Source organism: Cygnus atratus, chromosome 11 (assembly GCF_013377495.2).
Source record: "Cygnus atratus isolate AKBS03 ecotype Queensland, Australia chromosome 11, CAtr_DNAZoo_HiC_assembly, whole genome shotgun sequence".
Lineage (NCBI taxonomy): Eukaryota > Metazoa > Chordata > Aves > Anseriformes > Anatidae > Cygnus > Cygnus atratus.
In genome coordinates this window covers 10,945,541-10,958,811 of record NC_066372.1, presented here as the reverse complement: position 1 = coordinate 10,958,811, position 13,271 = coordinate 10,945,541, and the positions used below count along the sequence as shown (strand labels likewise).

Below are 13,271 nucleotides of genomic sequence, written 5' to 3'. Positions count from 1 at the left end.
CTTGAGAATCCCAAATTCAGGCATAGCTTCATTGTGCTGAGCCACTTGTGTAGCATCCCCATCTCTGGAAATGCCCAGGTCAGTAATGGGTCACAGGGTTACTCTGGCCTGAGCTTGCTCTTTTAGCAAGGATCCAGTGCTAGTCCTTTCTCTTCTGTTTCCAGTTAACGGGCTCACAGTCAACAGCAACCAACAGCAGAGGTTGCTCCTGATTCTTAAGTGACCTTGCATTTTTTTTAAACATTATTCATTCCAGATGTATGCGGTAATATCTTTATGATGCCTCCTTAATGCTTGAGAGCAATGCCAGCTTCCATCCATCTACAGATGTCATAAGCAAATATCTGCTTTCTGTGCTAGGGACAGTAATGAAGATCCAAAACAAGACAGAGCTCAAGAATGGTACTTACGGTGTTTGAGGTTTAACCGATTTCTCTAGAAGTTAAATTTCTTTAACTTCTCCAATTTGTGTCTTCTGAAGTTCACCTCTGAAAATTGAATCCACTAAGTAGATGAACGTCTGGCTGTGCCATCCTTGTTACCCTTCCTGTCTCTGCTGTGGGGTTGATGTCATTGCCATTGTTGAAAACAGAAGAAATAAATTCAAGTTGTAGAACGATATCTAGATAATCCGTGGCATCTGTCGTACGGTCACGTAGGGACTTTTGTTTTTTCTTTTTGTTTTTGTTACTTGCAGAACTGCAAAGTCAAGGATTTCTTTTAAATCCTCTCCAGGGTCAGTTCAGCTTTTTGCTGCTTCACAATATATATCTATTTTTCTTGAATTTCTGATACATATGTTTGGTTTTGTTTTTCTGATCAGTCCTTGTTCTGTCTTCTTTTCTGCTGATATCCCAATGCATCCAGTGAAGTTTGGAGTAGGGTTGTTTGAATTGGAGTTTTACGTGTGGATTACACTGAAGATGGGAAAGGTCTTCTGCAGTTTAATGTTAAAATTAACAAGACTGTCTTAAATGCTGCTTTCCACTTGGCTCCAAGTGTCACCTCCCCCCCGTTCCAAGCACTGTCCAGCTGTCCCCACAGATGTGGCACCATGTAGTACCCGTTTTCCTTCTCGGTGCCACCAGGAGTGTTCAGGGGCTGGATGATGACAGTGTAGGAAATATTCAGAAGGTTAAAACAACATCTTGTAGCCTTATCTCCTCTCACAGGATTCTTTCCAAGACTTGTACGCCACCCTTCCTTGCCCTGAGGCTATCCTGGAGTCTTCTCTTGCAAGCTATTCCCCCGTGCTTGGGATATGATAGCAGAATTTGTAATTTACAGAAATTACATGGCAAGCCTCTGACATCCTCCATCCACTTTGCTCTGCTAATTAGTTTACTTTATCAGAGTTTGTCCTTCTGGCACTGGGATTCTTGATTACAAAGTGGCTTTTGTTTAAACTTCCATTTACTGTAAATTAAATTAACTTGTGATCATTTGACCCCAAGTTAGAACTTATTTCATCCCTAATTCTTTATGAAGTCTTTAGTGCTTGCCAAAACCGAACATAATGCAGAACCATTTCTTGTTGATTCGGGAAGTGTTTGTAGAAGAAGCCTGTTGAATATTCCTGGGTGTACCAGCTAGAGCTTACTGGCAGGATTAGTGCTTTTTCTCCCATTTATACTTGGAAATTTATTCTTCCATAATAACAGGGTTCTTGGTGTTACTATAATAGAAGTCTCTCTCCCTGGCTCACATGATTGAGGATCAGGCTCGAAGGCAGAACTACCCAAGCAGAATATTTTCATGTTTTTCCAAGGACGATACCAGCTGTTGTCACCGCTTCCCTCTCTAAATTCCAGAAAAGAGTGTTTCTGTGTGTATTTTGGGGGGAGAGGGTTCGACTCCTCTGGGCTGGCTTCTGCCTAAGGATCTTTTGAAGTACAACTTCAAAGCGCAGACTGGTTTCCTAAGCGCTGTCGGGAGGCTCATTTGGAGGGAAGGATAATCTAGCGGCTTGTTTGTTTTTGATACGGGCTTGGAGCTCTTCCAGTTGCTAGATAGCTGGGGTCCATCTGCGGCGGTGCCGCTGGTGTGGCGTTTGTGCCGCGGCACTGCTGAACGCATGAACGCTAACAGCACCACGGGCCAACGGCAAACCTCAGAACGAAGGAAAAAAACATTCATAAAGCAACTTAACTCCAGCCTCGCTGGAGGAAATTACCCCTTACGTGCCTTTCGCATCCCACCAGCACAAGAGTTGGCCCCACATGTGCCCAGCCGGCCTCCTCACGGGAAAGTTCCTTCGTTGCTGCAGTCAGGACGTGCAGCGTTTGGCTTGAGCAGAGCTCTGCTGCTGCTCGTTTTGACTGAATCTTAGCAGCAGCTATTCTGGCCCAGGGCCGGAGTGGGTGCTGCCATGGGGATGGTGACCCCTGCAGCTGGCGCAGGCGAGGGCAGGTGCCTGCATCCTCATGTGCCCCTGAAGTGTCGGCATGTGGCTTCCCAGCAGCAGGGTGGGTGCTCGGGAGGAGCACTGAAGCCTAAATATAGTGCGGCTGCAGGCAGTTGTTGCTATCTCGGGGCAGGCCTGTCACAGGAGCGTGCTGGGTGACCCTGGCCCTCCTCCTGGCCCCAGGGCTTTGTTTTAGGCTGCCGAGAAGAATCCTCTGGCTCCACCTGCAACCTCTGCTTCTTCGTCGCAGTCCTCCCAGAGCGTCCCCCCAGCTCCCAGACAAGCAATATCCAGGCAGCACCTGGGTCTTAATGATTTTAATGAGCCTAATCAGTTTCTGTTGCTGTTTTCAGTACCTTTGCTGTTGCTGTCATCATTTGCTGTTGCTTAGTGTCGTATGAGAAAAGCAATTGTGCAGGGTTACTGAAGATTTCTTAGCTGAATAATCTTCGTGTGTGTGTGTGAGTGTGCTGGGGATTAACTTTGTTTATGATGCTTGTTACTACCTGGAGACCTCATCAGATACTTCTACTGCAGTTCTTTGTTTGCACCTGTAACAGAATTGGCTTTCAGAGATACAGGACTGCATTTTGCTGTACCACATCTTCCTTTGTTCTTTCTGCATCATTGTAGTCTCTGAAGGCTTCTTTTATATATGCATTCACTTGCCAATTTGTAAGATCTGCCCAGCTTGTGAATTCCTGTATCGTATTCCTCCTTGATTCTTCTGTGCTGTTACTGAAGAGACTAAATGAGGACCTGCCATAGCCTGGTGCTTGCCTCCCTCTGTGCTGCTTTCCCTTGGTGTGTGCCTTTTGGAAGCAATATTTCAGCTGTAACTCAACTTCTTCTTCATGTGTCCCCCAGGTGCATCCATTGTGGCGTTGTTTTCATGACCCTCGCATTGCTGAAAGTGCACATTCATGAGAAACACTGCGAAGTCTTCCACAAGTGTTCTTTTTGCCCAATGGCCTTCAAGTCAGCGGACAGCACCACGGCTCACATGACCAGCCAGCACCCAGGAGAGCCTCACAAGACGACTCAGTGAGTATTTTGTTATTATCTGTTCTTTTCCTTTGCTGGGTAGTTCCAGAACTCCCCCTTCCCATCCCATTTTTTTTTTCCTTTTTTTTGGTTTCTGTCCTCATATCAGACAAAGAGCTGCCACTTTGTCTGCTGGCAGAGGTTTGTTCCTAACAGCAGCGTGCTCTCCTTGATACGAATGCAGTCTGCTCCGGTAGGGGGAGAGGAGTTTGGGCTCCAGGTTTTGTTTACATCTCTAAAAGGGTCTTAATTGTTACGCTTTGTCCAGCAGGAGTCAGAGTGGCACCTCGTGGTAGATGGCTCCAGGGTAACTGCTGAATCTGGCACTCAAAGGGAAGAAAAAGCTGTGCCATGCAGCGTTGCCCCAAAAAATCACTGGAGAGAAACCTCCTGTTTTTTCCACTCTGTATCAAGCCCTGAGCTAGTGCCAAGAATGTGTAAGGGAGGAACCGTGGAAAGGCAGGATTGAAAGTAATGTGTAGCTAGTATACTTTTGAGTCTGCTCCCCTCCGTCTGCACTTACTGACACAAACGTGTAGGTAGTTATGCGTATAAGTAAACTTATTTTTAGCAAGCTGTGGTATGTGCCTGGGGCATTTTGTAATTCCTCCCAGTTGAGTTAATGGTTTGGTGGTCCACGTGGGTGTATGTTGACAATACGTTGAGAGCGCAGCCCTCATTAGAAGCCCATCCCTTTTTGAAGTTAACTTGCTGAGATAACTTCTTCTGCTGTCTTCTCAAGATAACTAACGAAGAGAGAGTGAGTTTTCTTTTTTAAATTGTTCCAGGGTGATCTACAAATGTTCTTGTGAGACTGTCTTTAACAAGAAGAAGCTGCTCCAAGAGCACTTTCAGCAGAATACCAACAAGTTGTTAGTGGGCGTGTTTAAGTGTCCGCAGTGTCAGCTGGTGTATATGCAGAAACAGCAGTTAATGCAGCATGTTAAGGTAGGTAACTCCCACCACTTACTGATACAAGGTCCTAGTTTTTGAGTTCACGTAGAGTTTGTGTCAACTGTTAAAGGAAATTGGTTGAAGAAGCGGAAGGTTCTTGAGCAATAGTGGAAAAATAGACTGCAAAAATTTACAGTATTATCTGGATGCATCAGTTGAGCAATTAGTTGGTAATATTGCAGGCAGTTACTCTCATCTATATCTAATTTAGCTTTGTGATAAAGGCTTACTTTCTACAGGTAAATCTTTTTGATTGTTCAAGTATTCTATATTAAACCCAAGGAAGTGATTAAACTTGGTAGGAAGCTTTATCTTTGCTTGGGAGGCAGGGAGAAGTGTTCTCTGCTCACAGTATTGCTGGATTTATATAAGAAAAGCTGGATCACCCCTTTCTGATACTCAAACAGAAAAAAAGAAGAGCTTTGGCTCTTTGGCCACTTCCCCAGCTGCTCCACTTGCCTGCAAAATCACAGTGGATCACGAGATGGGAATGACCAAGGCAGAAATAATTGCCCTGGAGTTGCCAGCCTTTGGGATTAGGGTCCCCTGCCCTGTGTGTCCCTGCTGGCACCGCTCCATGGCAGGCCAAGCACAGCATGGCATGCTTAAGGAGATGGTCTGAAGATTGATAGTTCTGGGTCAGCCCAAAAACTTGGTGGAAGTGGTGGTCCAGAGAGCGCTCCAAACCTGCACTCCCACAGTAATAGCTCATATTGCAATAAGCAATGCAATATGAGCAAAATTTCACTGCCATTCGTAGTCCGGTTATACTGGTGGGTGAAGTTGCTACGCCACTGTCCGTTGTATTTGACAAGTTGTAGCAGTCCAGTGAAGTTCCAGGTGGCTGGAAGAGGGAGACATAAGACCCATTTTTAAAACGGGACAAAAGGAAGATCCAGGAACTACATGCCAGTCAGTCTCACCTCTGTGCCCAGCAAGACCATGGAGCAGATCCTATTGGAAACCATGCCAAGGCACATGGAAAACAGGTGATTCATGACAGCCACCATGGCTTCACTAAGTGCAAATCATGCCTGACAAATCTGGTGGCCTTCTACAGCAGGGTTACAGCATTGGTGGATAAGGGAAGAGCAACTGACATCATCTACCTGGACTTGTGTAAAGCATTTGGCACTGTTCCCCATGATATCCTTGCCTCTAAATTGGAGAGACATGGATTTGATGGATGGACCATTCTGTGGGTAAGGAACTGGCTGGATGGTTGCACTCAGAGTTGTGGTCAACAGCTCAGTGTCCAGGTGGAGACCAGTGACGAGTGGTGTTCCTCAGGGATTGATATTGGGACCAGTGCTGTTTAACATCTTTGTTGGTGACATGGACAGTGCACCCTCAGCAGGTTTGCTGATGAAACCAAGCTGTGTGGTGTGGTTGACATGCTGGAGGGAAGGGATGCTATCCAGAGGGACCTGGACAGGCCTGAGAGCCGGGCCTGTGCAAACCTCTTGAGGTTCAACATGGCCAAGTGCAAGGTTCTGCACGGGGACTGGGGCAAACCCAAGCACAAACACAGGCTCGGCAGAGCATGGATCAAGAGCAGCCCTGAGGAGAAGGACCTGGGGGGTGTTGGTTGATGGGAAGCTCAACATGAGCCAGCAACGTGCGCTTGCAGCCCAGAAAGCCAACCACATCCTGGGCTGCAACAATAGCAGTGTGGCCAGCAGGGGGAGGGAGGGGATGGTCCCCCTCTTCTCTGCGCTCGTGAGACCCCGCCCAGAGTCCTGCGTTCAGCTCTGGGACCCCCCAGCGTAAGGGCATGGACCTATTGGTGCAAGTCAGAGGAGGCCACGAGGGTGGTCAGGGGCTGGAGCCACTCTGCTATGGAGCCAGGCTAAGGGAGCTGGGGGTGCTTGGCCTGAGGAAAGGAAGGCCCTGGGGAGACCTCACAGTGTCCTGGCAGTGCCTGAAGGGGCTGCAGGAGAGATGGGGGGGACTCTTTGTTAGGGGTGTAGGGATAAGACAAGGGGTAAAGGCTTTAAACTGAAAGAGGGTAGATTTAGATTAGATGTAAGGAAGAAATTCTTCACTCGGAGGGCGGTGAGGCCCTGGCCCAGGCTGCCCAGAGAAGCTGTGGGTGCCCCATCCCTGGCAGTGCCCAGGGCCTGGCTGGGTGGGATTTGGGCAGCCTGGGCTGGTGGGAGGGGTCCCTGCCCACGGAAGAGGGGTGGAGTCAGATGGTCTTTGAGTCCCTTCCAACCCAAAACGTTGTGTGATTCTATGATACATGTATGAAAAGCATGTTATTGCCCATTTGGTGGTGATTTTTAGCAGGATGCATATGAGGGCTTGCAGATTCGATTATTCCATGAATGTGAGCACCACGCTTTCCTGTTGTTTTAGTCAGTATACTTCTGTGCACGGTATCTAACAACACTGGAGTGAAAATCCTCTTGGAAGACTTGCTGGTGTCATTCTGAAGAAAGAGCTTGCAAAGTGTTATTTCCCTTTGATTAGAAAAAACAGTGACATGTTTTTTGTTTTTCGTTTTTTTTTAATTCGTGACTTTGTTTATACTTGCACTTAAAAAAGCCAGAAGATTCATTAGCTCACTCCTAAAAGAGAAAAACATTCAAAACTACTACTTTGCTCTCTCCCCCTTTGCCTTTAACTTGCAAATCTGGAAAGTCTTTGCATGTGTTAATGAATTAAAACTTGAAGCCCTCTTGTGAAGTTGATGATTGCTAATCTTCCTGTATTATAGCTGGGAAAACAGAGTTGAGATTAAGGCTGGGACCTTCAAAGAGGCATTCAGCCCCGATGCTGATGGCTGGGCTTGAGCTGAAGTACTCAGCTTGTTGCAGCTCATTTGCAGATGCCAGGCCCAGGGACCTGCCTGCAGCAGTTTGTGCACCAGCACCCTGACATCGACAGTACAAAACTTGTAAAACATTTTAACCACCGGGCTGTATTTGGCCATCAGCATGTCTTTGAGATTTTAATTGAAAAAGGCTTTTTGGCTGTGGCAGGGTAGTAATTGCATTAACCCGTCACTTCTCCTGTTTGATCCCAGTCCTTTATGCAGTATAGCGTTTGTAGGAGGTGTTGTCTGATTTGTGCCCACATGAAAAACAACGAAACCATGTGCCTTCTCATCTTTCCTGACTTCCCCTTGTTAAAGCATAAAAGAGGAGTTGGAAGGTCTGGGTCCTGTTATTGATTCTGCAGTGAAGTCAGTTCACTTTTCTGTGCTCCTTTCTTTTTCCTCCAGTGGTGTAATAATAGGAGGAATGGAGTAATGGGTGCTAATGTACTCCTTGCTCATAAAACACTCCTGAGAGTTCCAGATGGGGATAAAGGTGAAGTGTTCATGTTACCCTAAATAGCTGGCCATGCTGCGGAGCAGCTGCCATTGCCCTGCGCTTGCGTGAGGGAGCTTCTGCGGACAGCAGCTGGATCAGGTGCAAAGCGCAGTCTTCTCAGATGAGATTTTGTGTTTTGAAGTTTGTGTTTGGTGTCTAACCCAAGGAAAGACTTCCAAAGGCCTGGGGCCTTCGTGTGTTGAAACCTTACCCGTTATTAATTACTGTGCACAATTAAACCTCTAAATTATCCTTTTGTGTGGATGAACTGTTGTTGTTCCTAGGGGAATTTCTTGAGGTTTCTTTGGTATGTTGCTATTTTATTTCCTTTTGCTTTCCCACAGCTCTTCAATTCTGGATTATTTTCTTTATGTTCAATTTTCTTTGTTAAAATAACTTTTTGGGGGACAGGGATTTTGGCCTGTTGAACAACCAAAGAGCCTGAAAACATATTCCATATAAGGCTGGTTTCTGGCTTTGTGCTTGCTTTTATTTGTCAAGAGCAAAGTTTTGAACTGTGAAAATGTAAATAGCAGTAAGCATTGTGGAATTAAAGAAAATAGGGTTGGAGAAACTGAGAGGTTGTCTCTTCCCTTCCCTTGAGCAAAGATCAAGCAGCTTTGGAGCCCCCAAGATAACAGCAAACGTTTCACTCAGCATTTACCAAAGCAATGTGTTTTTAGAGCTTAGGCTCTTGAAATAATGACAATTAGCATTTCTCTCTCATTACATCTTCCCTTTTTAACCAGAGTTCTCAGAGCTCATCCAAAATGTTAAACAGACAGCACCAAGGAGCTGCTGTTGTCACGCAGGAAACATAAATAGAAGCTTCATGTTTCTTGGGAAAATCTCTTGTTGGCTGCAGTGCTTTCCCCAGCTTCAAGGGGAAATGGGACAATATACAACAGTAAGACATTAACATAGCGTTTGGAGGGGGGCTTAAATTATTTATTTAGATAATAGGTGTTATTTAGAGATAAAGGTGTATAATACAAATTATATATTAATGCTATGTTTGATTTGATTATTTTTGTTATCCAGGGTGTTCATGGAGTCCCCCAGAATCCTGAGGAGCTTTTAAGCTTTCGCCAGAAGTCTGAGAAGTCATCAAGGAACCAGGTTCATAACCTACCAAAGGAGCTGTCAGTAGCCAATGGGACTTCCCACTTGTCTCTGCCGAGGAAGGACATGAGGATGGGAGGACACAATCCCGAATCCAAGTCCAGACTGAGAAGAACTGGTTGGACTTGCAAGGAGTGTTCACAGTGGATTCCTGATCGGGAAACCTACGTGTCCCACATGAAGAGAAGTCATGGAAGGGTAAGGACTCTTACGAAACACTTCAGCTAGGCAACACAAAATTCTTAGCAAACCAGACAGATAATCACTAATATTTGAGGCAAAAAGAAACTGATAATCTGTTTGCCAGCTCACTGAGGAATAAGAACAGAGCCAGAAGAAAAAAACGATGTAGCCTGTTGTAAGCATACTTTCTGTCCTTGATCATATACTCTACAACCTGTGTACCTTATTGGTTTTTTTTTTGTTCCTTCTCCCACTACATCTAATGCCAGGCTTCGTTGTTTGGGTAAGTGGATGGAAAGTCGTGTCTTCTCCAGTTGCTGGTTCAACAGTCTGGTCTAAACAAAGCTGCAGAAGGACATACAGTTCCTCTCTAGTGACACCATATTATTTGGTAGATATCACAGTACATCTAATTGGGGAAGACTTCTGTAACAGATACATGCAGTGTGCAGAGGTATCATTATAGGAACCATAAATCTCAATTTTGTTGGTTTTATCCAGCTCAGGCCTTGTGTTGCCTTGACCTAGTTCTGTCAAGTTAATTCTTAACTTGCTTGCAGAACACAGGCCAAGATGTTGTGTGCACCAGATTTCGTAGTACTTTGGCATCAGGACATCTTGTTTGATGTACTGAGTCACCCTGTTTTGAGTCCCATGAGCAGAGGCTGTCAAAATCTGGATCATTGTCTTTGATTCCTTCTAGCTTGACTGGGGGAATGGAATGCTAGGTTGTCCACCTGATAAATATCAAGAGAAGAAGATTAGGGTAGGTTGAGAGTGCCATTTGAATTCTATAGGTGTAGGAGATTTGCCAAATATTTCAGTTCAATAAATACATGTATTTATTTAAAAAGTCTAAGGAGATTTTAAATGGAATGCACACAGGTTATATGAAGGACTGTAGGGAAAGGAGGAGAAGGCTAGCTACAAGGCAGAGTTGTGTAGGAAAACATGGGTATCATAAATGGATAACGAGCAATATTGTGTGATGCTCTCTAACATCCTGCCCTTTTGTTTTTCTGAGTTAGGAGGAGAGGGAAGGGTAGACTTGGCAGATTTGTACTTCGCACTGGGGTCTTGCCTTTTTCTGGGTAAGAAGGGACCTTCCCCTGAATTAATTCTGCAGAGGGTCCTGTAGTGAAATGAGCCCACAGCAGAAACATCTAATGCAATTCCCATTTAAAAATAATAATAATAAAAAATCAAGCATATGCTTTAACTAGTCCTGGTTTTTATAATTAACCAACTGTTGGGCTGAGTAAGTGAAACCCCAAAATATCAATTATCTTTATCAGTGGAAGAGGAATATTTTGCACCTGAGAGGTAAGGTCCAGATGTACAGGATTGGAAAGTTAGAATCCGGTCAGTACCTTTTGTCTCCCTGTTACTAAAAGATATTTCTGTTCTTCTGCTAGGCTGTGAAGAGGTATCCCTGTCGACAGTGTGAACGCTCATTTAATGCCTCCAACAGTCTGCGTAGACACATCCGCAATAATCATGACACAGCAAAGAAAGTTTACACTTGCTGGTACGTACTGAATACCACGTTTCAAATTTCTACTCAATGGCAGGCTAATCTTTCAAGTCCAGAGCCATTTGTAATAGATCGTGTCCGCTCCTATCTACTCCAGGATAGAAATTACTGAGAGAGAATGAGAAGACTATTTTAAACATGAGAGACTTGGTGGCTAAAATAAGTCCTTGGTTTGGACTGCATAATACCTTTTGGAAACTTAGGGTAAGGTTTGATTTGAGATCTGCAGGTGCAAAATGAGAATTATGTTGCATGGCCTTGTGGAACAGCTGATAAAATCTGGGGCCAATCCTTTGCTGCTTTGTGGCTTGTGTAATTGTGCGTCACTCTTGTGCCTTCCCCTTGGAAAAAAGTGTAAACTGCTAATGAATCAGGGCACTAGGTCTTGCCACTACTTTGCACAGGCAGAACTGACTGCACAAACTGCAGGGCGGTGGAGAATTAAGCTTCCTGGGTTTGTTTCAGCAGATGCACCTCAAAATTGGAAAATGGATTTGGAGACTTCAGATGAACTATGTAAATCAGCAGTGAATGAAAGTTGTTGCCGGTGAACATATTTTAACTGTGAATACAATGTCAGTTAAGGACAGAGCCCAGTGGTTACAAAACTGCCTCTGCAACTGTTCTCATCTACTGTTGCAGAATAAGTCATACAGTGAGCAATCATGCAGACTTGATTCCTGTCTCAGGTTCTCAGATATACTTCTAAAAAACACAGAATTAAAGCACATTTGTGTATGAAAGGAAGTTTGCAGTGATGTAGGGTAGGGGATTTTTTTTTGTTTAACTAAAATTTTGGCTTAATGCAAGTGTTTCTGAAGAGTGTGCTATAGCTTTACTGCACTTAAATTACTAAAAGCCTATTCTGAAGAGTACATCTCTCGTGTACTCTGTCTGTGGACTGCATAGTGAGCCACAGTAGCTTTTTTAAAAATGGATGAAGTATTGGCATCACCACAGGGCCTGATAGGAGTAAATTCCCAACCCATTTTCCGGCCAGGACTTCTAAATTTTCCATTTGTTGTAACTGTGCTGTGACTTGCAACCTCTGGAGGAAATAAAACATTGGCTCCCAGTATTCCCCGTATTCATTCTGCCTTAAGTTTGTGGACGATGGTCTTTGGAGTCTTTGGAGGTGGTCTTTTTGTGCACTTGGTTTGTATAAATCTATTCTCTCTGGATCGGTTGTTTTTAAAGTGGGGTGTATCAGAATCAAAATGAACATGAGGCCTAGCTGGGAAGGATTTGTGTACAAATAACTACCTGGGGTGTGCCAACCTACTAGATTAGATGCGTTAACTTGTACAGACCCTAGAATCCAGTTTTTCTGTTACTTCTCAGCATGTGAATCCATAGTTTACCCAAGGGTTTGTGGTCATTCTATATTTACAGCAGACACAGCTACAAATTCAAGTGAATTGTGGTTGTATTTAATTCTCAAGTTTGTAGTTGCTCCTTCTCAAAATCTGCTGATGAAGTCGTAATTGGACAGTGGTGGTGCCCTCTTTAATTGTTCTAGCGGAAGACTTACTGAAATCATAGCACCCTTCACATTAGGTCTCTTCCTTGAAAATCTTATGCCAGAGTCTCCAACAGCTGCTCTTTATTTGGATCCAAGGTCTTCTGGATGGTCTTCCCTTTGTCAGCTAGTTGACCTCAGTGCATCTCATTACCGAGCCTCTGTGGACATGTTCCTCCCTATCTACTTGCCCTGTCTTTGTCTGCCCTTGGTGTCTCCTCCAGCTGCCTTCATGCCTGTGTGCCTTAGACCTGAGAACAGCCTCTACACCAGGAGATGCGGAAGACTCTCCGTCCCTTGGGTCTTTTCTAAAACCTGTTTCTGAACTGGTTCAATCCCTTTTAGGTTGTGAAGAGTGCTGTTATAAAAATCATCTTCATTACTACCACTTGTGATTCCTTCATCTCTTTGAATTCCTCTTTGGCTCCTTTCTGCACTCTGTAACGCATCACGTCTCTGCTGCTGCTTTCCTTTTTGCTTGAGTGCTGTTGTTTTTCTTTTTCCCACCAAGCACTTTGTATCAGTCGTGGTGCCTTAACTTCACGTCATCCTCTACTCCTAAATTTCCACATGAAGGCCAGAAGAATGAGTGAAATTTGTTATTGAATCCGTTAGTCAAGTATTTCTGAGACTCCAGTGTGCTGTCTTGTAGTTGCCCTCTCATTTCTAACATTTCAAGCTGTGATTTCCCCTTCTCCCGCGGCCATGCTTAGGCCTCTGCCTTCTGTTAACTTCGTAGGGAGAAATCAGTGCTGGTGGATTTGATTAAACACCCTCATGCCAAGTTTGTCACTGGAATAATTAGGAAAGCATCTTTTAGCAACTTTTCCCATCTTTTAGCATCTTTTCCAGTGAAAAGAATTCCAAATTAAAACAAATTGCAAAATATTCTGATGTTTTACGTATTTTCTTTCATAATGCACTTGGTTATTGTTATTGGAACTTGCTCTTATTTTCCAAGTCTTAAGTACAAACTGTCTGGAACGCTTGGTTTTCAACTTGTTTGTTTTTCATAAATGCCACTTAATAACCTCTTGTCTTGCCTTCATGAGGGAGAAGAATTCCATCATTATTAAATATTGATTTATCATCCAAACAGTTCCTGTTAAAAAACGGAAATATTCAGTGAGCACTTCTGTATTTTCATATTGTTAATGACAGTTGTTTAATTTCCATCCAGTAGAGAAGCTGGAA

At 44.2% G+C, this 13,271-nt stretch overlaps 2 protein-coding genes across 2 annotated transcripts in view; both read left to right on the top strand.

Annotated features, from left to right (window-relative positions):
* Nucleotides 1-13,271, top strand: part of SEC11A (SEC11 homolog A, signal peptidase complex subunit) — a 145,637-nt gene that overhangs the window by 119,025 nt on the left and 13,341 nt on the right. The gene's annotated exons all lie outside the window — the stretch shown is intronic.
* The window catches only part of ZNF592 (zinc finger protein 592), a 41,966-nt gene that overhangs the window by 24,328 nt on the left and 4,367 nt on the right, over nucleotides 1-13,271 (top strand). Inside the window, exons 5-8 of the mRNA XM_035566737.1 lie at nucleotides 3,272-3,448; nucleotides 4,237-4,396; nucleotides 8,761-9,039; nucleotides 10,440-10,552. Of these exons, the coding sequence (XP_035422630.1) occupies nucleotides 3,272-3,448; nucleotides 4,237-4,396; nucleotides 8,761-9,039; nucleotides 10,440-10,552 (729 nt within the window). The remainder of the gene's footprint in view (nucleotides 1-3,271; nucleotides 3,449-4,236; nucleotides 4,397-8,760; nucleotides 9,040-10,439; nucleotides 10,553-13,271) is intronic.